General features: G+C 32.7%; 1 protein-coding gene and 1 long non-coding RNA gene across 2 annotated transcripts; one reads left to right on the top strand and one right to left on the bottom strand.

Annotated features, from left to right (window-relative positions):
* Window positions 1–2,125: 2,125 nt before the first annotated feature.
* On the top strand, window positions 2,126–3,074 carry LOC112327040 (uncharacterized). Its single transcript, XR_002981116.2, has 2 exons — window positions 2,126–2,641; window positions 2,717–3,074. It is a non-coding gene; the product is annotated as an uncharacterized LOC112327040 (long non-coding RNA).
* A 7,293-nt stretch (window positions 3,075–10,367) lies between these two features.
* On the bottom strand, window positions 10,368–13,448 carry LOC18096896 (cationic amino acid transporter 6, chloroplastic). The gene is made up of 5 exons (XM_006385510.3): window positions 12,821–13,448; window positions 12,438–12,657; window positions 11,808–12,138; window positions 11,462–11,690; window positions 10,368–11,190 (listed from the first exon to the last, which is right to left on the bottom strand). Exons 1-5 carry the CDS (start codon window positions 13,206–13,208, stop codon window positions 10,637–10,639), a joined length of 1,722 nt encoding a protein of 573 aa, XP_006385572.1. The 5' UTR covers window positions 13,209–13,448; the 3' UTR covers window positions 10,368–10,636.
* Window positions 13,449–26,164: the final 12,716 nt, after the last annotated feature.

The following is a 26,164-nucleotide window of genomic DNA, read 5'->3' as shown; positions in this document are numbered from 1 at the left end:
GAAACGGTATCGTGCGGAAAAACAGAAGTGTCTAAAGCACCCAGGTCGGTTTTTTTCTTCTTGGGATTTGTTCCCTTTGTTAGATTCAATGGAAATTGGGTCTCTAGGGTCTAAAGTAGAGCAAGAAATCGATAAAGGGAATGATGCTGGCGATGGGATTTGTGTAAAAACGTTAGGAGATAGGTATTTGCTGACTGCTCAAAAGAATGGGAAAATTAATGGGGATTTGGACCCAGATGAGGTTTTCGATTTGGATCCAGATTTTGCTCTTCGGGCTAGGAAATATAGCAAGGTGGATGGAGGTTTCAGTGTTAGTAAGGATTCGGGAAGTGGGTTTGGTGTTAGCTCTGTTGCATTTAGACCTAATGATTATGTTGGAGTTAATGGGAATATTAAGGCTAATGTTGGTTTTAATTGTGATCATGGAGGCGAGGTTGGTTATAAAATGGAAAAAACACAAGGGGATAGGCGCTTTATGCCTCAGGGAGTTAGATTACCGGATCACGGAATGATGGCTGATCATTATGGCTCATATAATAGTGATTTTTCTAAAGGTGTCGATGTCTACGAAGGGTTTCCGCTGAAGTCCTTAGGTGATAGGAATTTGCCGATGCAGGGGCTTAACCCAAAGAACTATAAAAAGATTGATAGGAAGCCCACTCCTGATTTTTGTGATGATGATCATGTGGAGATTGACTATAGAATTGATAAAAGAGATAGGTTTGGCAAAAAAGTTAATGATGGTTGGAGTTCCTCATTTCCAGGGTTTATACCAAATAACTGTGGCAATATTGATGGGAAGTCGAGGTCTGATTCTCGCTCTAGGGCTTTGAAGGGGTCTGTGAATGTTGGGACGAATGGCATTGGTGATGGAGTTAGGAGAGAGGCAGATTCGGTTGCGTTGTTGGTGTCAGCAATTGAGCAGGCTACAGAAAGCTTTGTGAAGGTGGAGATGATGAAGATGGACATGGCGATGGAGATTGAGAAAATGAGGATGGAAATGGGGTTGAAGCATAACCAGATGATACTTGAGTCACAGCAACAGATTGTGGATGCACTTGCGAAAGCCATGCTGGAAAAGAAGAAAAGGAGGAAAGTGGAGGTGCTGTCATCCAATTCAAACAGAAATGGATATACTCAAGTTGCTGCAGTGGATTGTGAAAGCATTGGTAAAAGTAGTATAGTAAAAGAAAGCGAAGCTTGTGTCAGCTGATTATCGGATCAAGCTCAAGTCATAGTTGTTTTTTTTTTTTTTCCTGTTATTTTTCAGGGTGAATCAATTTTTTTTTGTTACTATAAGGAATACATGCAATGATATCTCTTTCTCATCGGTAAATATCAAGAGTTCTACTACAGGATGATAGATTTTCCTTTGATCTCAATGAATAGTGTACCTGGTGGGTTTTTGAAGCTGTTTAGTGCATCTATTACCTTGTTCTTACTGTTCTGATTATGACAAATCTTAATTGATAACTTATTTCAAATATCAACAGCATTTTTCCTTTCTAATTTATGAAGTACATGTAATTGTGCGCCTTCATGTCTCTGATCGTTTGGATCACTGTGTTTATGTTATCTTAGTGAGCTCAACCAACCACTCATTAGGTTTTTGCTTGGATGATTTCTTTGAATTTTTTACGTTGGTAATACCTAATGGAGATCTAATAAACACCCAGTCACGATTACCAACTACTACTTGTTCTTGGGCTTGGTGAAGGTAGAGGAGTTGCTGTGAAGTCATTGAACTGGAACCGTGGATATGGTGAAACAAGATGCTGAATTTCTTCCTTCCTGGGAACCTCTAAAAGTCCGAGTGCAAGCTACCAAGAGCGGAGACCAGGTTCGATGGCTGACAAAGAATTGGTAATCTTGTAAATTTTGGGTGGTCATTTTCCAATTCTGAAATTTGACCTGCGTGGGAGGATATTGGGTCGTTTTCCCCACCAAGCATATTGGTTGGAGGATCAAAGTTCTGTTATCTGCCCTTGAGCATATTCATGTCTTGTGTTTGAATCTTGTTTAACGAAGAACGTTACGGACATAATTGTTAATGAGCGAAGACCAGCCGGCCATAGTTGGACTGAGGAGTCATGTTACTTGTATCTTCAATGTATGTATTTTCCACACACTCATGCTCTTTCCCCCCTCTTTTGTCACTTGCGTTTTTTGTTTGTTGTTGCGTTTTCGTTTTCAGGATTTGAGCTATATTTCACCTGCGTTTGATTGATCTTTGTGTTTTTGGTTTTATTCAAATATCTTATGCTTGCTTTGTCCTCTTTTTCTTTGCCTGCTTTCTACATTTATTAGAGAAGGGGGGCTTGTATGGGTTGTTGCGCCATTGGATTATTGATTCCTGCCTCCTCTGCTTTGAGTTCTTTTGGCGGGTTTTGGTATTTGATTTTTTAAAATACCGAAAAATCAATGTTATGCTTTTTTAAATACCGAACCACTTGCCAATCGCGCCAACTCGATCCACAATTAGGATCATGTCTAATTCTTTCTTTTGGCTATCAAGAAAAAAGAGTAAAGTTTTATCTTCTTCTTCTTTATATATATATATATATATATATATGTTGTTCTACCTTTCTCTTTGGTTATGAAGAAAAAACCGATGCATTGTTCATGTACATGAAACTTACAGGTTTGCTTATGTGTTTTTTTTCCATTCAAACCATTGGAAGCCCTGTTTTCCTTCTCTGAATGTTTATGGTGTTAGGTTTAGAAGAGATGCCGTCGGCAACAACAACAACATCATCGTGAAGGTCATAGCAAAATGGTCAGATGGTATTATTAGCATCGATCGGAAATTGCCACATCAACAACCGTATACTGTGCCTTTTTACGACTAGTATGTAACAACTATATCAGCTATGCTTCGCTTCCAACTTGCATTTTCTTTTCTTTTGCTTTTTAGCAGTGTGAAATATTGATTTGTTGCTCAAGAACACATTTCAACAGAGTTTTTTCTGATAAAATTAATGGAGTGTTGTAATTGAAGTTAAATAAAATATTATTGTTCTGCATTCAAGAACTATAAAGCTACCTTTTGCAATGACAATCCGTTGTTTCTTTTTGGTTTTCCATTAGGAAGTCTTGGCTTATTGTTTTTTAAATCTAAAGAAACATGTGTTTAGAAGAGAGTTTATGAAGTTCATTGTTTAAGTTCGTTAACAGGTTTGCTGCTGTTTGGATTTTACCTTATTTTGACTGTTTTTCCTCCTCTTTTCGAAGGTTTGTTCCATTTTCTCTTCTATTTTTAGACTCTCATTGTTACAGGTCTTTTTTTAACTCTTAACACAAACATGCAAGACTCTTTTTGCCGTGCTGTGAGTATATTTTCCAGATCAATTCTGACAATTTGTAACAACTGATCTAGTTTGGAAATTTGAATGATTGAAGTCAAAAAATTCTGTAAAATTGAACAAAACACACACATATATATATGTTCAATTATGATACGAGGAAATATATGTTGTGTGTTGCACCCACCTCCCGCTCATTGTCTTCTTCATTCTTCAGAATATTGTCTTGAAACTATGCAGACTGGAGCGTTGAACTTAGAAGCTTTTATAGCTAGTTCATGTTTTTGGATTCAAGCTTTGATACACCTTATGTTTTTGTGCTTACATTTTTTTGCAGTAAAAAAAAAAATGATTGGACTTCGATGGTAAGGCCGACAACCTATTTAGCTATTTACTCCAATATATATGGTCACCATCTCATGCACAAATTTGTCTTTGATTTACAGAACAAAGGCATGGTTTTTTGAACCGATATGCTGTCTCTAAATTTAAATTTAAATTCTAATTTGTATTAGAATTTAGTAGTACATTTACCCATATTTTACTGCTAATTGGACTATTTTTTAAGAAAAAAATAATAATATTAAGAGTATGATTTTTTTTGACAGTATAATTAAATTAAATGATCCTAAAATCTGTTAACCCGATTTCTTGCTTAGCTCGAGTTTTGAATTAAATAGCGTGGGAACTGATCTAAAACAAATAATTTCATTTAATGGGTCTAAAAATAATTTAAATGACTGGTAAAAAAAATGACAGTCTCTTTTTTAAAAAAACTTTAAGACAACAATTTTTTTTTTAATACTGAGACGATGCCATAGTGGATTGACCTCGGTCACCCTACGATCTAAATCATGGGTTTCAATAGATATAATAACTTTGTTTTTTTTATATATAAATTACTTTTATTTATTTTTATGATAAAATTAGATACTTACAAAATCGAGCAGCAACCCTAAACAGTACGCTTATTTGTGATTGTAATAACCCTATATATATATATATATATATATATATATATATATATATAAACCATGAATTCCATTTTCCAACCATTCAAATATTGAAGAATAGTGAAATAAAAAAATAATTAGAAAAATTAAAGGACCAAAAATTAAAAAAAAAAAAACATATCAGATTTGATAGGTAAACCCGTTAAACTAGTGAATTGGATAACCTAGATCAACATGTCAAACCCACAAACCTGATATGACCCAAGTTTAAGTGAGTCTGGCTGCAACGTCAAGCCCAAGAGCCTTAAGTCTAGCTACAACACTAGACCCAAGAGCCTTGGATGCGAGTCTAATTGCAATGCCGTGTCATGAAAGTGTGATGACTAAATAGAAAAAAATTAATATCAAAAAATGAAATAAAAAAAAAGATTAATTGAAAAGAAAAAAAAAACAAATTACTTTCTCATGAATAGTATTTTGTGAGGAAGAGTACAGTAAAATTCCCTCATTAAATCAAATTGAATGAAAAGTATATATATATATATTCTTTTGTCTGGTTGAAATCTGATCTTCCAAATGTGGCATGATCTCAGTGATCAAATAGCATCTTCCTTCCATTGTAAACAATAACACAAGATTGGAAGAGGATCTTTGGACTTTTTGATATTTGATTCTTAATCTACTAGAGATTTCTGACCTGCATGATCATCTCTTGCTCATTAAAATCCTCTCCCAAACCTCTCATATTCTCACATTAGAGACGACTTTCAAATTTTCATCATTTAGATTTTGAGATCTTAATTGATCACTCACACAGCCCACCCGTGATTTGCTAGCACTACCAACTCTTTCTCTCATGCACCTCTCCACTTGCACCTCTATCCTTTGCTTCTTTTATAAGTCACAACACTGACTTTCGATATCTATCTCTACTGATCTGCTACCCAATCATTTGATCGATGCTCAAGAACCCTCACGCACGCGCTTATCACACAACACTACTATTTGCTCTCACTTCATAAATAGAAACAGTCATTATTTTCTCAGGGAAAGATTATTAATTTATAATATTATGAAGGTATTTGGAGTTTTTTTGATACAAATTCTTACCGTCCTTGTGGGAATTTGATTATTCTCTCTATAAGAAAATGGACATTTTCTTTTGATTTAATATTTTTTCTTTTTCAACAATTGTTTCTTAAGGTGTGGTTTTTGAGGCATGTAAATCGAAGGTGGTGGATGGTGAGGCAGATGATGAGTTGACTTTCTTTTTTGATATACATTACGCCTCATGGCACCCACTTTATGAGATATAATCTCTAGGTTAATCATCAGTATATCAGACACATATATAGGGAACTATACATGCATATATGTAAGATCTTTCTACCATATTTCTTGGCGAGAATTGAAGAGGCGAATATGGACTGATGGCTTCACTAGGACTTGGATAGTGTTCTAATTAATCTGAAACTATTCTTTGGTTATGATTGTTCTTTAGTGTAATTATTTGTTGTTCTATTTGTTTGTACAAATTTCATGAATTGGGAATTACCCAAAATTCATATTTGATCAACAAAATTAGAAATCCCATACTCTAATCCATGCTTGTAATCTGTAATGTTAGATATAGAAGTTCATTTGAATTCTAAAAAACTTGTAGACTCATCCAAGAAATTCAAAGTATAGGTTCGATGAAGAAACTTGACAATACACACACATATCCAATTTAAATTGAAAAAAAAGCACGATCATAAATTATGAGTTTTTGTAAATTTTAGAAAAGAAAAAGGACATTTAATTAGTGAAAGATTGGCTATGAAAAATCTATAGAAATTATCATGATTTCATTAGCCTAATAAAAACCTCAAACAACTTTATTTTTTAAAGGATATTTTCCATATATAATTTTTTTGGGTAAATATTCCATGACAGGATATTTCACACATTGTTTTTTAAAAAACAAAAATATTATTTTTTTAAAAAAATTTCATACCCATTTCATTGCATGAAAACAAAAATAAGAACGAATATGAAGTTACATGGAAGAAAGAAAATGGTGAGATAATAAGAGAGGGGAGGGTGGAAGGGAATGGAAGAGATAATAATTATTCATTTTACACCAGTGGGCCAACCTAGTGTTTGAAAAATTCGAGCGTGAGGCTTGGTCTCTGCTTTCTTATTGTGTTGGCTAGAGTATATGGCTTATGAGGAACAAAGTAATCTTCAATGATGGAACTGTGACCTTCGAAGGCAATTTTTCCTTAATTCCTTATCGCCTATTGAATTAGCTCAAGTCTGTAGATAAGTTCTTAATGACTACTTGCACTACTTTAATTATGGGGCTTGAAGGTATTATAGATTGGTCTAACATCACATTAAGGCTTTAAGCGTGGTGTATCAGCTCTTTCAATTCTGATGTTCTTTTTCGATTATGTATCTGTTGGCTTTTTTTTTTTCTTTTGTGTTTGCTTTTTATTTTTGTGATTCTCTTTTCTTTTCTTTTCTGTTTTTCTTTTATATATCTTGTTTTTGGCTACCTTCTAGTTAGCTCTTTAAATATATCGACTTTTTTTAAAAAAAAGAATGTGAAAGGGGATGAGAGCAAGTGTGTGTGAGAGAAAACATTTTTGAAAATAAGAGATAGATATAATTGAGGGAAAGATATGGAAAATATTTTTTTGAAATTTGAATTACCAACAAAATAACTCTATCGCTTCATCTTTTTTAGGAAAATTATTTTAGGGAGGAAAGTCTAGAAAAAAAAGAAGGAATTGGAGGGGTCTTTTAATTTATCAATATAAAATATTATTATTTTAAAAAATAATTATGATTTTCAAGATTAAATTAGTTTTTTTCTGAAATATTTTTAATCATTCCCTATGGAATTATTGATAGAAAAGTTTTAAAAGAAAGATAACAATTGATTTTTCTTCATTAATCCTGTCACAAAATAGTGACGGATTATTTCGGTAATTAGTGATGGAACATCTCTATTGCTTAATGCTAAACGATTGGTAATTAGGCAAGGAATTCATCATCCATTTGGAATTTTCTCAAAATGACCTTTTTTCCCCCCTTTCATATAATCTATAAATTAATCAATATAAAGAGAATCGTTTCTTTTTTAGTTTCATTTGAGGCCAACCTGGCCTTAATTAGTCATGTCTTTCAATAATTAATTGTTTTCTTTTTCTTTTTTATTTTTCATGTTGTCTCGATACATGTAAACAGGTGCGGAGCAAGAACAAAAAAATTAGAAGGAGTCAAATTAAAAAAATTATTTTAAAAAGGTTAAAATTTCAGTTATTTTTACTAAAATTATAAATATTTACAAGGAAAGGGCTGAGAAAAATATTTCTTTGCAGGGGCCGGCTCCCTGCCAGCCCCCCTGCCTCCGCCACTGCATGCAGGGGCGGAAGTAAGGGGGGCAAGCAGGGGCCCGGTCCCCCCTCAAAACATTTTAATTTTTTTCATTACCCAAAGGTCAAGTGGGACTTATTCCAGTGACTTTACTTTGATTTTCAATTTCCTCGACCTACGTGGAAAGAAAAAAAATATAAATACATTAATTTGTGAAATAAAAAACAGAGCATATAGCCATCAATTTATCTTAATATAAATTTTGCAACCGATCAAATAGAGAAATAAAAACACAAATCACAAGTAAAATTTTTTATAAAAAAATTGAAGCAGAGCCACCAATTAATTTATCTTTCATCAAACAAAACAAGGTAATTTAAATTTAAAATCTAATTTTGTTTTGTTTTGAGATGTTTGTTAATAATTTGATAATGTTTTTTTTATATAATTATACCATTTTTGCTTCTTTTTTTTCCAGATCTGCTAGTTCTACCAATTATTTTTTGAATTCTTGTTACAATGATTTTTTTTCTAATTAATTAGATATATTTTATTGGTTTGTTTTGATTATACTTTGATTTTTTTATGTTTTGTTTTTAGCAGAGCCACCAAAATTATCAATTTTTTCTTACGATATATGTCTTGATTTTAAGTTGAACCATGAACAAAATAACAAGAATTGATTCCTTTTTTAAAAAAAAAGAAAAAAAGAAAAAATATTGATGACTCACAGCCTAGTAAACCAACTCCAATGTGTAATGTTGAAGTTATGGTTGAGCAGCCCCAATGTGCTTCAGTTTACAAAGAACCTGCGTTGATTAGTGAGCAACCTCTTACCAGAATCGACATTGCTCATTTAATTAGAGATCCAAGCAATCGTCCTCAAATTTGAGAATACCCGGTGAATCAACAAGATGAAATTCGAAGGACATACATTAATCTGGGGTCATATCAACCTTTGATGTCTGAATTAATATCCGCTGACCGGTAAAAAACATCCTCGTCGATTTCAGTCTTATTGGTTCAAAAGTTATCCGTGGCTTGAATATTCGGAGAAAAATACTGCATTTTGTTTCCCTTGCTATTTATTTCCAAGTAAACCATCTGGAAAGTCAGGATCAGACACGTTTACTGTTAAAGGATTTAATTGTTGGAAGAAAGTTAATGATGGGGAATGATGTGTTTTTTTGACACTTCTTGTTTCGACAACAACTACTGAACGAGCTTTTTCAGCGATGAAGATTGTTAAAATAAGATTTTGCAATCGAATGGAGGATGATTTTCTTGCAAATTATTTGATTGTCTATATAGAAGAAAAAAATTGCTGAAAGATTCACAATTGATATGATAATAGGATGGAGGATGAAGATTGGTATTACTCCAACATTTTACCTTATATAAAGGTCATTATATCTTTGTAGGAAGTTATTTGAATAAAACTAAATTATGCAGGTTTTGTTTTACAACTCATGTACAATAAATTAAAACAAATATTATATCTTGTTATATTAATTTTGGCCTCTTCTAACAAATAATCCTAACTCCGCCCCTGACTGCATGTAATTAAAACATATTCATCTCAAAATACAGTATATGTAACACATGCATAAATCCAATCGGTCCAAGTAAGGTGCGAGATTTTGAATTATCTAGTAAGCAGGTAATAAAATAGCAAAAACTATATTATTGGGTTAATAACAAGCAAGAAAAACATGTGATTTATTTATTAATTATGCAAATATGAGATAACCGCAAATACCATTCTTGTTTATCTTCAGAAAATCCACTCAATTTTTTCATAGATCGAGGTTCGATGCGGTGTTAGGGTGTGTAATGACAATTGCATACTTGTTTTTTTTTTTTTTTTCTATAAATAAATAAATCTGTTAGACTTCTAGTATGACCATACATGACCTAAAAAACTTCATACAAACTTCTATGATGATCAATCAACTTCTATACACGAAAGGAGGAAGGGAAAAAGAATCAAGGTAAATGTTGTCATGTCATCCTTTTCTCTCTCTCTCCCTCTTCTTTTTTACTTTTTGGCCGCCATTGCTGTTCTTCAGATAGTTTTAATACACTGCTACTAAAGTAATTTCCCTAATAATTAATTGGTCATACATCTACATCGTAACTAGCTAGGAAAATATTCATCATATTTTTGCGACACTCTTAAGGTTTGAACTATATATATATGGTCGAAAAGGAGATAGCAAACACCCTCAATTCGATCAATATTTGTCAGCCCAATTCCTTGGATTTTCAAGTTATACCACTCTCCTTTCATCTTATTTTACCATTAGGTTGTATTTTGTAATTAATTCTCTTGAGATTAGATTCTCTAATTTCTAGCCATGAGATTTATAAAAATCTCAATTCCTTTATGTAGAGTAAGTTTTAAATCTTGGTCACTACAAGGAAATATATATGTTCTAGGTTTAGGCGATCATTTCCTTTATCTCCTACTTTATGGTTTCGTTCTATAAGCCGAGCATGCTTCCATTATAAATATGAAACTCGAAGGATGAACTAGCAAGTAAATGACAAAATCGAGTTGGCTTATACTTTTTCCGAGAGGTTCAGTAATATTGTATTCATCATTACTTCCTAGGGCCCAAAAATGATCTCAATCATCCTCTCCACTCCTTAAAAGAGTATTTTTTGTCATTTTATATATATATATATATATATATGACGGTGGCATCACCTAGACAGATAGAAGAACAGAGAGAAAGTGTAACATCAATTAGAGAAAATCTCTCTCACATACCTTTTTTTTCCCCTTTATTTTGGTCATAATTACCTTTTCTATTGATTTGTTCATTCTATATTTTCACGACAAATGACAATTTCCCTTTTCATAATAGGATTTCCATGAAATCTATATATATATTGCAACAACCCAAAGAAACTAAAAAGAGTGTTTAAAAGGACAAAAAAAGAGAAAGACAACAGGATAAACGACAACAAAGAGGGTTTTTTTTTTTGCTGCTGCTGCTGTCGTCGTCGTCGTTGTCATAGCAGCTGAATATCTAGCTTGCTTTGTTGGGTTGATGGGTGTGAGATGTCACCAACACCCACTTCCATCTCTTCAGCTCGATAAGTTGAGTGAACACCGTATAGAACATAAAACAATGTTATCAAACATGCCCATATACCAAACCTTTGGAAGGACGGAATCTTTAGTGATGTCACGAGGAAGACATTAAGGAATATTGATGCTACAGCCGGCCATGGCATGAATGGCACTGACCACTCTTCATTAGTTTGGCAAATGGAAGGTACCATGTATTGAAAGAAGGCTGTGATCGTAATCATGAATCCACCAAATACTGGTAAAACCCACCACTGCTCTTCAAGTTTCCAAGACATAGAGAAGCCAATTGAACAAGAAGAGAGGAGGAAGAGGAACAAGAGGGTTTGTGAAGGAGGGTTGTGGCTAACGATAACATATCGACGATAGATGAGAGCATTTGCCACCAAGTAGAACACCAAGAGTGTGCTGATGGAAATTATATCAATAATTATGTGGAGTTCGGTAAAGAGTGCAATTGAAGCTGTGCAAAGACCTGGAATATAATATCATGAAAACACAAAATGTTCAGTATACTGTTGGATCTCTATTTCCCTTTCTTTCTATGAAGCCTCTTTTTTTGACTCCTCATTATGAATATTCGGTGCCTAAGATAGAGCCTAGAGAGGCACTGGATGAATTATATAAGAACATGGGTGGGACTTCTCGATCGTCTACTTGAAATGGGCATATTCTTTATAAGTATATACTGTTATAACTCAAATTAAAGGGGATGAAGAAGAAACTATTTGCAATTAATTACTTACCCAAGAAGAGTGTAGCATTCAAAGGGGTGCCTGTGGAGGGATTCACCTTGGCCAACCAAGAAGGCACAAGCCGGGCCCTTCCAATAACACAAAGGTATCTAGCTTGGCCTAACATGGCAACCAGGAGAGAAGCAACAATTCCCAAGCTTGCTCCGGCCCCAACCACATTGCCCGCCCACTTCCAACCGATCTTTTGGAAAGCGACAGAAAATGATGCATCTTTATCTATCTACAAATTAATTATGATTTGAACAATACCTAATTGTTAGGATTATTCACCAAAAGAAAACTCTGATGTCTGCTATTTTGACTTAAAACGTATATATATAAAAGATAGATTCATTACCATATTGTAAGGGACCAGAAAACATAAAGATAAGGCCACGAGGCAATATAGCCCGGTGACAATGAGAACAGATCCTACTATGCCCACTGGAAGGCTTTTTGCAGGGTTTCGGATCTCTTCTGCCATGGTTGAAACCGAGTCATAGCCAATATAGCTGAAATAAACCGTAGCTGCTCCATCAAGAATACCCTTGACACCAAAAGGAGCAAGCCCTCCGGGCTCAACCAAGTTCTTGGCACTCCCTTTATAGAAACCAGCAATTATAATGAATCCAAAGAAAATCAAATGAAAGACCGTCATAACAAGGTTCAATACTGAGCTTTCCTTTGTACTGCAATCCCAAAAAAAAAAAAAAAAATCATTTTCAAAATCCCACTAATCATTATTACTTGGGAAAAAAAAATCCAACTAGCATGTTTGTGATGGTTGCAGAACCAATAGGAAATAAATTAAAAAAAAAACATCAGTTATACTAATTGTAACAAAAACAATATAATATTAAACCTGCCCAAAACGTGTATATATATATATATATATATATATATATAAGAACATCAAACACTAGTCACAAAGAAAAGATAAATAGATATGAAGCAAACAAAACATAAGGTAATAAGAGATCAAATTAACCTATGGCACAGACAGAGAGTAAGGAGAAGAATAAGAGCCACAGCTGGAAAATCCAACTTATTGTAACCCTCTACTAGTCCATCCACTTCGAATCTCCATGAGTTTGGGTTCTCTCCCACAGCATGGCATAGATATTCCGTGAAAGTCCTTGCAACCGCAGCATTCGATAATACATATTCCATCAGAATGTTTGCCCCAGCAAAATAACCTACAAACTCTCCTGTGTCGTACCAAAAATATACAAAACAAAAGGGAAATTAATAATGTCTATGTGTGTATCTAGAAAAAGAAAGAAACGATTTAAGCATCATTAAAATTATAACGCTTGTCTATCAAGATTAATGTCTAGATTAAGAAAGAGTTGAGTAGTGTATTATTGATACCAAAAGTCACCCTTAGATAGCTGAAGGCACCCCCAGCAACAGGAATCTGAACAGAGAATTCAGTGTAACATAAAGAAGAAAGAAGAGCTGATATTCCAGCAATGATATAAGAGATAAAAACTGAGGGGCCAGAGATTTGATGGGCCACAAGGCCAGTGGTAACAAAAACTCCAACACCAAGCATCCCTCCTATTCCAAGAGCTATCAGGTCATACCACTTGAGTTTCCTCATCATATCTGCACCAGACCTTAGCCTAACCTGGTTAAGTTCCTGGTCAGGAGTCCAAGTAGCTAGCATTCTTTTTCTAAGCCTGTGAGGGGTTTGGGAGAGGGACTGGAGGTAGTTGGAGAAGGAAACGTTTGTGGGTGTGGATCGAATGGTTGCCATATTGCTAGTGAAAGAAGAGATTGGTGAGAATTGCTTCGGGTGAGGGTTTTTAAATATGAAGTTGAGGGAGGATATAACGCTAGATTCTTTCGCCAAAGGTTGATGGGAAACCCAAATGGGTGTCCCCAGCTTTATTGAAAATACCTAGTTGTCCATCGAGTTGATGAGAAATGTCTGGTGTGACCTTCACAGGAAGAGCAAACATGGCTTTTGAGTGCCCCGAGACCCCGAAGAGGTTGTTCTGTTATGGAAGCATGCAAGAAAAAGGTTAAAAAAGGCTCGACCATTTTGAAAATGAGATTGTTAAGGGGAATCACAATGTGATAAGAAAGGACTAGCTTTGACCTAATCTTTAATAATTTCCACATCAGAAACTTAGAAAAGATGTGACAGACAAGCATCCCCACCTCACACTTTGTTAAAAGCCACTAAAGATTTCTTCACTGTGGACCTTAGGTAATCGATTCCTCAACAGAATTAATGTCATCGTTGCCAATCATACATTCTCACAGTTTCCATTTAAGTCAAACATGTGCTAGTGCAAAATTGTGCTAGTCAGGTTATATATATAGGTATATACCCTGTAGTAGTTATTTATAAGCGTTGTCTTTCGGCAGTAGAGATCATATAATTCTGATTTCATCTTCTTTTAGCTAGTCAGGTTAATGCATCGATTCTACCAAAGTACTATTCTTGGAAGTATTTGCTGAAAAATACCTTTAACTTTCAGTAAAAGGAAGAAAAATGGATGGGAAATCGGGAATCATCAGTGCTAGCAGTTCACGGTTAGATCATATGACAGTAGAAATTTTATTAAAAGCACAAGTGGAAGGTGGCGCAGGCATTTATCTTGCTGCACACACTCTCTCTTTGAAGTCTATCTTCTTCTTCTTCTCCAACTACTACTACTATTATTTGTTCTAAGCATCAATCACAAGTCAAAAAGCCACATTCTTTGGCATGAATCGAATCCAAATATTCTTTAGCAAAGGCCTTCACGGGGTTGATAAAATCCGATTTCACATCCATCCCCACACTAACTGGTAAATGCATGGAATGATCGGCTTAGAAATCATTTTCACACCAGTGATTAGAGAGCATATATATATATATATATATATAGATTGCTAAGAAACAAAAATTACGGGGCTGGGGTATTTTGCTTCCTCTGGGACCGTTCACTGTCCACTCGGCAGGCCGGTTGACAAGTTTGGAGAACAGTTATGCTCTGGTTTAATGGTACTTATCTAAATTGCAATGCTAATCGTGCTTTCAAAGTGAAATAATGAGAGTCACTAAGTGGATAATGTTTGCTGAAGATCTTAACAATGGAGGACACATCTAGGAACCAATTATATTGCTGATTAAAGCACATAATTCTGGTGTGTTTTTACTTTATCCGTCTCCTTAATTGTATGTATTAAAGAAATATGTATTCTGCTCAACAGTGGGATTATCCCTAGATGAAAATCCATCCAGGACCCAACTTGCTTCTCCAAGTTGCTAGCTCTTTCTCTATGTGAAACACATTGAACTAATTTCACTGGTTTAAACATGATCTAATTTCAACAGGACATGTCAACACACATTAATTTGTTGGATTTGGGTTAAACTGGAGCGTCACAAATCCGAGTGGAAAACCCATTTACGATAGATTTGTTTTTTTAAAAAAAGACATAATACTGCAAAAATAAAAATGGGATAATCATTTGCATTTATTTGATAAACATCCTTACGATTAAATAGTAATAAAAGTAAACTTAAATGCTAATTAATAGCCACAAATCATGCTATCATCCGCTAACAAATTTACTTTTATTTGCTAAAAACATAAAAATCTGAAGCTAACAAAAGAAGAAGAAGAAGGGCGCCCTAGTTGACCTATGGCAGTCATGAAGCAATCGTCAACAATAATTAAGGAAATTGTATAAGAAATTCTCCACAAAAACTCTTTTATATATCTCTCTAAATAAAATTATTTTGAATAAATGCATGCTCTCTACTTTCTTTAATGAATCTAAGCAATTTGGTTTTTATGCTTGTTTTACAATATTTTTATAAATGAACTATGAGCATTAGCTGGCTCGAGATACGATTTTTTTTTCCTGCAACTTGATATATATGACTTGTGACATCTACTTGCCTCTTATGCTGATGTGTGGTCCATGAAATATCCAAATTATATATACAGTAATCAACCATTTATCTTTAAACTAATCAAATTAAGGAATTTGGAATCCATCCCATTAATTAATTTAAGGTGCAGTTAACCGAGATTGGGGTACATTTGGAGCCATTAAGTTGTGATGATCTTTATTAAATTAAAACTTTATAATAAGCATATGCACATAAGTGGAGAGGGTCAAGAGAGAGTGGAATTTCCCCCCTAAGCTTTTCAACGTGATTGGTAGAAAAGTTGCAAAGAAGGCCCTTTACAATATATTTCTTGAGTGGGTCATCTAAGTTTCGTTGACCTCATTCCTCACCTCTCCTTCATAGCTAGGGGGTGTTACCAAAAAAGTTCTTACATATATATATATATAATGCCAAGGGAACCTTCATAAGGTCAAATCATATGTGAAAAGTCATTTGTTTTATAATCGGAATGAGATAATTTACTTAAAGAAGGGCGGGAGAATTTGTAAGAGAGTCGCCCATGGCATGAATCTATGGAGAAAACCCATGCTTGTGCTCCTCGGGGGTGGACCAACTTGGATAATCTCTGTTTACAAAAGCTACTTTCATGCGTTTAGACTTTTCCTAGAGAAGCAGCTAACAGTAGTAAGTAGCATCTTGATGGCCACAATACTCTTATATATATATATATATAAACAACATGATACTCTTCATAGCTAAAAAGGAAATTATTATAGATTATATAGTGTCGGTCTAGCCATTTACACCCTATTATAAAGTAGTCCAACTTTCATCAATAGATTGTTTATAAAATTCTTAATTTGATCATTGTTCCATAATATATAACTATTTATACAATTTGAATTTAAATAGAAAAAATAACATTATTATAAACAAATAAGAATATTCAAAAAATGCATATTCATTTAAAATTCTAATGGTACTTGAATTTTGAAAAACAAAATGCTATAAATTATATCACATGATTTTATTTATCTAAAAAGGATTTAATTAAAAAAATAATAAGATTGTAAATGAAACATATTTTGAATTCTATATTAAAATAAACTTTTAAATAAACCAAAATGATTTGATATTGATTGATATGATGATATCAAAGATATGCTTTTATTTATATTCAACCGGAAAATATGCAATTTACATCTTAAATGAAAGTTTATAATATGATTTTTTATTTGATCAAACCAAAAATAATAAACAATAAACATGTTACAAAGGAAAATCTCATTCCAAGTTTTTTATTAATGAAAATTAATTGTAAATAAACAATATATTAATTTCTTAATTTCTCTCTTTTATCATTTTTTTATTTAGTTAAACTATCAACTTTTATTATATAGAAAATATAATAGCCTTGGTGTCCTCACTTCGCATATCAACTATCAACTTTTAGTTATTATTTTTTTTTCCAAAAAATATATAACACTTGATTGCATCAGAGATACAGGGACGATCTTTCGACTCATCCAGAACTTCATCTTGATATGTGGTTAAAGGCTTGGTTTACCGGTCAACCTGATAGAAATTGGGTTTACGGTATCTCCAATACTACAACTGAGAATATGTGGGTGGGTCATAGTGTTTCGACCTTTGAGACCATACAATTTGGGTCTAGCTAGCAATCATCAGTCGTCTAGGTGATCATATGAGAACAAGTTTAAGCTGAAACGACCAAACTAAGGGATGAATTAAATGTTGTCGAGCAGCTATTGCCAACTTGTGCTCCACCTCGTCACCCTCATGGTTCAAGTGAAGATCCACCTTCGTCTTTTCCTCCAACTTTTGTCCACTACATAGATAAATTGTATTTAATAATATTTTTTAAAATAATAGTACAAATTTGCTTTTTATTTTATTTTAATTATGTTTAAGTTTTCTTTTTTATTTTAATTTAATCTTGTTTTAATTTTTTAACTAAATTGTTTGTTTTACTTTTTTAAATAATTACATATAATACCAACATAATTACCATCAGTTTCTTTTGTTGGTAACATACATATAAATATAATTCTTTGACGGATTAATTCTGTCGATAATATACATATAACCACCAATGGATTTACCATTGATTTATTCTGTCGGTAACATATATGTAAATGTAATTCTCTGATGGATTGATTTTGTCGATAATATTCTATAATCACAGATGAATTTACCGATAAAATAATTGCTGGTAATTTTTTTTTTGTTTGGGACGATAATTCTTTTGATAAATCTATTAATAATTATATTCTTGATAGAATAGAAATCAGCAAAGATATATTTTCTCACTATATTTTTCTATCCATAACTCTGTCGGTAATCGTACTTCTTTTGACATAATATTCCAACGACATTTTGCTATTTCATGGTAGTGTTGCACCAGTCATGAAACATTCAGGTTGCAGGTGTTGATGTACAGTATCATTCACGATAGGAGACTGATAAGGATCTACTTCAAAAGATCTCTTCGCTTCAACAGTAAAGCCATCACACTTGCAGAGCAGGAGACGAGTGGATAAAACAATTTGGCTCAAGTGTTTTTTCCTAGAAAAAAAATCCAAAAAAGAGAAGTCTATTTTAATTCATTAGTGAACGTAATCACCGAGCATAACCATAACACTCAAACCTAACTACTGCAGGATTAATAAAATCATGGCATCAATTAATTAAACTTGGTGCGTTTATTAGGATTTTGATAAAAATGAGACTCAAATTTAATTATAAGATCCCATTCTTTTTATTCGTGGAAGAATATTACTGAGCTAAAGCTGAATGATGATTTTTATTGATGATTTTCAAAGAAATTACCCTTTAAATGGAGAATCAAATGTGATCTGAATCAATTTATTGGAGAATAATAATTAACGTTTGGAATTGCCTTGGTAATTAACTGTAGATTTTGTTGCGTGTAGAGAATCATGTATAAGAACTAAGAAAAGGCATCCGGAGATGACTTGCAATTAAGATGTTTATTAATCTAACCATTCTGATTAATTGGCATCTTAATTAATTCATACATTTAACCAACAAAATCAAGTATTGCGTCAGCTAAATATTCTTAATTTGGACTATTGGCTAGCTAGCTAGCTAGGAGTAGAATATATGGTGGACCTAAACTCGGAATGGAAAGGATTAAGGGGCATGATCAGCACAAGGGTGCCCTTGTATATTTTATGCATTATTGTTTCGTAAAAAAGGCAAAAAAAACACAAAACACAAAACAAAATCTAATTGCATGCATCAGCCACAAGAAAGAAAGAAAGAAGAGCAAACAATAAAGAATGGATGTGGAGAAAATTAGTGAAGGTTCATATATCGTAAGAGCCATTAGCGAGTAGAAAAGGTGGCATGGGGGAAAGTAGGTCAATGGCAATTACGAATAAGCTGAGATTCACATCAAACAAAAAGAGAACTCCCCAATATAATTAATAGGCTTGATGTATTCGTCCTTTACAACAATAATTAGGTTGGCTTTCGTAGCATTAATGGAGGGTAAAAACATATATAGGTCTAATTAATTAAATTAATCAATTGGATGATGGTCTGCCATCATTGAAAAGGAAACCTATATATATATATATATATATGATCATTTTCTACTTGCGATAAAGATCAAAAGCAAGATCATAAAATAAATTTGGCATGATCCACGCGGCACTAAAATCCAATAATCTCTGTCTCACATGCCTAGGTAGCATCGCCAATGAGAGCTGGTCTATTTGCGTTTTCTTGCATGGAAAAATAAAACCCTAGTCTTGAAATATTAAAGCAATGCTCTACTAAGTAAGTGCCATCATGCATGCACCTCTTTCTCCCATTATATCAGCATATCAACCGAGAAATTTGAGGACAATGAGAAGACAGACGGCACCATGGATATTGTTAATATAACAATATTGAAAACTTTTTACAAAAGATCACATAATAAGACACAGATTTAGGGGGTGGAAAGCACAATTATATATAGTTTGAAACATCCAGGATTTATTTCGGCACCCATAATCCAAATCCTTTGTTGAGATTTACCCTTCAACCGACTCTTTTAATTAATGATGAACCAAAAACCATTTATTTCCACCTTTTAACTTGCTTGAAATTGACATCCAAATGGTCCACGTATTGCAAGTCAATCATGTTTCATTTTACTGTCCACTTTGTTTTGTTATATCATCATTTATGTTTCTAGCTAGCTACTTTGTTTCGTTTATGAGGCATGCATATTGTAGGGGAAAAAATGCAAAGTTTAGTTTGATGTGATGTGATCTGATCTGATCTGATGAAGATATTTATCATGCAATATTAACAATCGTAATAAAGCTAAACATGTAAACAAAACTGATTGAGTTTTCCACCATGCACATAAATTAACTACATATATACAATAGTATTAAATATATAGATGGCCGGTGGCCCGTGATGGGTTGATTTTTATATATATATATATATATATAATCTAGAAAAACTATGTTAAAGTGTTGCAAACATGATTTAAAGCAAAATAAAATTTCAAGTTATATACCTTAATGCTAAAGGACGAATATGAAAGAAAATGAAAAATGAAAAAAAAAAATCATAATCCAATCCGAGTTAGCATGTAAAACTTGTGACTCAGATCGTGAGGTCAAAACTTCCTTATAGAACGCATATAGAAAAAATTAAATAAACTAAATATTTAATAAACTTGAAGTTAAAGGCTGAAATTGAGAGAAAAAAATAGATGTATAAAAAGATTAAAAAAAAAAGAGAAGAATATTGATGTCAGCCCAGACTAACATCTCATACTCGTGACCCAGATCATGAGACGAGGTTGTTCGCATAAAAAAAAAGGTGCTTACAACAACTTTTTTTTTTATTTGATTTATTAAAATACCCAGATGCTCCACCCAACATGATATTAACAAAGAAACCATAATAAAAGGACCAAAAAGCCCCTCGAACTAAGCTATAGTTTTTTTTTTTTAATTCTAACGGTACCTTATTACTTGCACTATGCTAAGAAAGTTAAAAAACCCAAAATGTCCCTACCTAAAGAGTTAAAGAGATTTAACTTTTATGGGTATTTTATGCATTACACAGTGCAAATAAAAGGCTAAAAGACCATTTTATCCCCATTCAATCTTGTAATGATAAAATGAGTCAGGTAGAAAAAAAAATACCCCTACAAGCAAGTTATATGATTTCAATTATGGAGTGAAAATGATAAAATTACTCTTTGAATCCATAGTAAATTTTGAGTTTGTGCACAATGTATTCCTAATCTCTTTTAACTTTTGTTTTAACTAGAGCATTGGCCCGTACTACGCCACAGGTTGGATTAATTTTTTTAACGTAAAAAAATAGTTAAGCATTGTTAAAGTGTTTTCTAGCAGAAAAAATAATCTTGAATTCAAAATCTAATACTCATTGGATGACATTTTTTTAAAAAATATTGAGATGATAGTATATTGGATTAGCCCGGGTCAATTACCTTGCTAAACATGCAACCCAAGTTATGAGACTGTGATAGCTCTATCAAAATCAAATAAAAATATATATAAAGCCCAAATTCACAATCAACCTAATGTTGAATGACGAAATTTGTCATAGCCCATTTATAAGTTATTCCCCAAAATTTACTTTTTTTTCTTGAAAAAAAATCATAAAAAAAGTCATAATAACAAAAAGATTGGCAATGTAGCAAAAGCTGGCCGAAGAAGATCTCAGGTACATATAAAAAAATAAGGCTGAAATTTTGGACAAAATTTGGAGTATAATTATACCTCGTTGTACCAAAGACTAGAGAGATAATGCAGATTCAAGGTCAAATTAAATGATTATTGGACAAATCTACATAAAAATTAAGTCCAGAGACATAATTAGATTTTTAATAGGCCAATTTAATTTAATTATGAGGCAAATTAAAGTTTAATTATGTTTAAGAATTAATTTGGGTCAAATTAAAAGATTTAATTAGGTGAAAGGACTTAATTATGCTTTTAATGGGTCAAATTAATTTTATTAGGAACTTAAAATGGTGAAAAATTAAGTTCAGGGGCCTAATTTGGACTTAATTGAGAAGATTAGAATTTTAGAAGATCAAATTTAATTTCTACAAAGTCAATTGATTGAAATCAGGGGTAAAATCACAAGAAAATCAAAGTTTAGGATCAATTAGGGATCGAATTGAAAAAATTTATAGCTAAGGATATTTTTGAAGAAAGTATTAAACTTCGGGGACTTAATCTGGTGGAAGACATAGATGAAATTGAAATTTTAATGGTCAATTGAGACTCAATTTGAATAAATCCATAACCAAGGACCATAATGAAAAATACGCTGAAATTTAGGGCTGATGTTTGAAATTTGTCAGGGGTAAAATTGCATAAAATCAAAAGTTTGGAGTCAATTAGGGATGCAATTAAAAAAAATCAAAAGCCAAGGGAATAAATTGAACATTGGTCAAATCCCTAAATTAAAATCTTAATAGCCAAAACGACATCGTTTCATTTAAGAAAAACAACATGTTTTAACCAAAGCAGCGCTATTTTTCCAAATAGTAACAAAAAAAAAGAATAGACCAAACACAACCATGATGGTCTTACATTGTACCACACCCCAGAGCATACCTTTCCGGCCGACTACCCCAATAGATATGCTTCAACGCCACCCCAAAGTAGCCAACCTGACCATCCTTAAGCAGTCAATTTTCACAGTCCATGATTGCACCTTTAAGCCAACGATTATGATCTTTTCCAATTCAATCAAGAGCTAAGATTTGTCCTGAATGGAGACAAAATGTCTCTCTTTCACCCCTAATAAATAGGATGGATTCCAGGCATTGAGCATCAAGAAAATGGAGGATGAAGTTGGAGAAAAAAGAAGTTAAAGACCACAATTGGCATTTTTTAGAAGAACGATTGAGATTCCTTGAAAGATCAATAAGATCCACCATTGATATAAGAAGAAAATAGAGAACTTTTAATTTTGGTATGTTTTTTGCGGGGGTCCAACTGCCACTTAACAACTGTGTCACGCATGTTGTCACGTGAACCATTAGTAAAGACGGCCATTGCCTATTTTTGACTTCTAGGAGGCACCGCACGCGCCACTAAAAAGATGCTTACAACAACTTTTCTCTTTTTTTTATTTGATTTATTAAAATACTCAAATGCTCCACCCAACATGATATTAAACAAAGAAACCATAACAAAAGGACCAAAAAGCCCCTCGACCTAAGCTATAGTTTTTTTCTTTTTAATTCTAAGGGTACCTTACTACTTACCATGCTAAGAAAGTTAAAAAACCCAAAATGCCCCTACCTAAAGAGTTAAAGAGATTTAACTTTTATGGGTATTTTATGCATTACACAGTGCAAATAAAAGGCTAAAAGATCATTTTATCCCCATTCAATCTTGTAATGATAAATGAGTCAGGTGAAAAAAAAAATACCCCTACAAGCAAGTTATATGGTTTCAATTATGGAGGGAAAATGATAAAATTACTCTGTGAATCCATAGTAAATTTTGAGTTTGTGCACAGTGTATTCCTAATCTCTTTTAGCTTTTGTTTTAACTAAAGCATTGGTCTGCACTACGCCACAGGTTGGATTAATTTTTTTTAACGTAAAAAATATTTAAGCATTGTTAAAGTGTTTTCTAGGAGAAAAAATAATCTTGAATTCAAAATCTAATACTCATTGGATGACATATTTTTTTAAAATATTTAGATGATAGTATATTGAATCGGCCTGGGTCAATTACATTGCTAAACATGTAACCCAAGTCATGAGACTGTGATAGCCCTATAAAAATTAAATAAAAATATATATAAAGCCCAAATTAACAATCAACTCAATGTTGAATGACGAAATTTGTCATAACACATTTATAAGTTATTCCCCAAAATTTACTCTTTTTTCTTGAAAAAAAATCATAAAAAAAGTCATAATAACAAAAAGACCGGCAATGTGGCAAAAGCTGGCTGAAGAAGATCTCAGGTACATACAAAAAAATGAGGCTGAAATTTTGGACAAAATTTGAAGCATAATTATACCTCGTTGTACTAAAAACTAGAGAGATAATGCAGATTTAAGGTCAAATTAAATTATTATTGGATGAATCTACATAAAAATTAAGTTTAGAGACATAATTAGATTTTTATTAGGCCAATTTGATTTAATTATGGACCAAATTAAAGTTTAATTATGTTTAAGAATTAATTTTGGTCAAATTAAAAGATTTAATTAGGTGCAAAGACTTAATTATGCTTTTAATGCGTCAAATTAATTTTATTAGGAACTTAAATTGGTGAAAAATTAAGTTTGGGGGCCTAATTTGAGCTTAATTGAGAAGATTAGAACTTTAGAAGATCAAATTTAATTTCTACAAAGTCAATCGATTGAAATCATGGGTAAAATCACAAGAAAATCAAAGTTTAGGGTCAATTAGGGATCGAATTGAAGAAATTTATAGCTAAGGACCTTTTTGAAGAAGGTATTAAACTTCGAGGACTTAATCTGGTGGAAGACATAGATGAAATTAAAATTTTAATGGTCAATTGAGACTCAATTTGCATAAATCCATAACAAAGGATCATAATGAAAAATACGCTGAAATTTAGGGCTGATGTTGAAATTTGTTAGGGGCAAAATTGCATAAAACTAAAAGTTTGGAGTCAATTAGGGATGTAATTGAAAAAAATCAAAAGCCAAGGGAATAAATTGAACGTTGGTCAAATCCCTAAATTAAAATCTTAATAGCTAAAACGACGCCCTTTCATTTAAAGAAAACAACACGTTTTAACCAAAACAGTGCTATTTTTCCAAACAGTAACTAAAAAAAATTAGACCAAACACCACCATGATGATCTAACATTGTACTACACCCTAGAGCAGGCCTTGCCGGCCGACTACCCCAATAGCCGCCGCGACGCCACCCCAAAGTGGCCAACTCGACCATCCTTAAGCAGTCAGTTTTCATTGTCCGTGATTGCACCTTTGAACCAATGGTTATGATCTTTTCCAATTGAATAAAGGGTTAAGATTTGACAAAATATCCATCATCCCCTTTAATAAATAGGGTGGATTCCTGGCATTGAACATTAAGAAATTGGAGGCCAAAGTTGGAGAAAAAAGAAGTTTTTGGACCACAATTGGCATTTTTTAGAAGAACGATCGAGATTCCTTGAAAGATCAATTATATGTTTAAGGAATTTATTAAGTGAATGCAGCTGTTGATAATAAACTGCAATCATTATACATGCCAAAAAAAGATTTGACATCTAAACATTCCCTCCAACTATGAACATATATAATGATCTGAGCAACTGGTCCAGCAGAGAAGCAGTACAAGTAGCCAACCCCACAAGGCATTTTTAAAAAATAAAAATTAAAAACTTTTCTAGAATTGTTCATGACAGTTGTAGTGGTTATATTTTAAAATATATTAAAATAATTTTTTTTATTTTAAATATTAACATTTTAAAACAATAAAAAATAACTAAATATTAAAAAAATACGGTCGAAATCAAACACCCCTGAAAATTGGATGGCTGAAGGTAAACTGATTGTCTAGGAGTGATGAATGATGCTGTGAGTCGAAAACTAGTCGTGGATATTTTCACGCTGATCATACAGCGCCCCCAAAAGTCACACCTTGACTCTACCTTACCGGACTAAAGACGCTCATCAAGGGCTGTAGTGTTTAATAATAGAAAATTTCTTCTTTTTTTGTTTTATTTTTTTTAATTAAAACAACGTGTTTATTTGTTGGAAACAAAGACAAATTTCTCATTATAAAATTAATAAATACATCAAGATTATAACTATCTTTTAGAATAGCTATCTTAATAATTTATATCCATGATAATCTAATTATAAAATGTTAATTTTATTTCATTCAAATTAAAAACTATCATAAAAAAACTATATTGTTACCAAAAAATATATATTTATAATAAAAATTAAATACCAATGATTAATTTGATTAACTATTATTATTAGACTGCAAAGCAATGATTGGGTTTCTCTTTATAAATATAATTAAACATGGTTTTTTGCATCTATTTAATTGGTGATTGATAAAATGAATGAACGAGGACCAATATAATTAAACATGGTTTTACTTTAATTGGTGATTGATAAAATAAATGATGAGACTTGACTTTCCTCTGTTTAATTCCCTCTCCTTTGTACTGTGCTACTACATAGCATCTTTTCTAACCCAGAAATGAAATGAAATGTTCTAAAATAAAGCTAGCAAACAAAAGGTGGATTGGAATCCTCGAATGAGATGTGATATATAATTGACTTCAAGAAAGAAATGAAATGTTCTACAACAAAGCTTACAAACAAATCTCTATGAATTTTATGAATTTTTTTTAGATTAACATGGGTGTTCGGGTCAGTTTGTGTGCATCTCAACTAATTTTATGTTTTACTTTAGTTTGTGTTTGAACCAGTTTGTGTCCACCTCGATTAATTTTACGGACCCTGAAGTTAACGATCATACAAGTCTCTAGTAGCTTTAAAATTTATAAGACTTGAACGGATAATCTTTAAAAAAATAAATTTTTAATTTTTAAAATTCAATCTTTATAAATTTATTTGATATTGTAATAAAGTTACATTAAAATATTTTTCGAAATGAGTGGTGAAGGGAATGGGACGGTGGTGGTGCTATAAAATGCTACTCCATGAGTGTGCTAGTTCTCATTTCACCAATGGCGATTTCTTGGGTTTATTCCTAGGTGGTCTATCAAGTGGCATGTGGCAGCCTATGAACCAGCCTTTTTCTAAAATCTATGCCCATCATCATGTTGTTGGGGTGCGAGGATGCTGG

Source organism: Populus trichocarpa, chromosome 3 (assembly GCF_000002775.5).
Source record: "Populus trichocarpa isolate Nisqually-1 chromosome 3, P.trichocarpa_v4.1, whole genome shotgun sequence".
Lineage (NCBI taxonomy): Eukaryota > Viridiplantae > Streptophyta > Magnoliopsida > Malpighiales > Salicaceae > Populus > Populus trichocarpa.
This window is presented reverse-complemented; position numbering and strand designations above follow the sequence as displayed.

Bases quoted from the DNA above. Each gene is read 5' to 3' on its own strand.
- LOC18096896 (XM_006385510.3), bottom strand. From the start codon at position 13,208: ATGGCAACCATTCGATCCACACCCACAAACGTTTCCTTCTCCAACTAC. The intron at 12,139-12,437 runs GTTAATTTGATC...TTGGGATTGCAG, and splicing joins ACTCTCTGTCTGTGCCATAG to TACAAAGGAAAGCTCAGTAT. The intron at 11,191-11,461 runs GTAAGTAATTAA...ATTATATTCCAG, and splicing joins GAATGCTACACTCTTCTTGG to GTCTTTGCACAGCTTCAATT.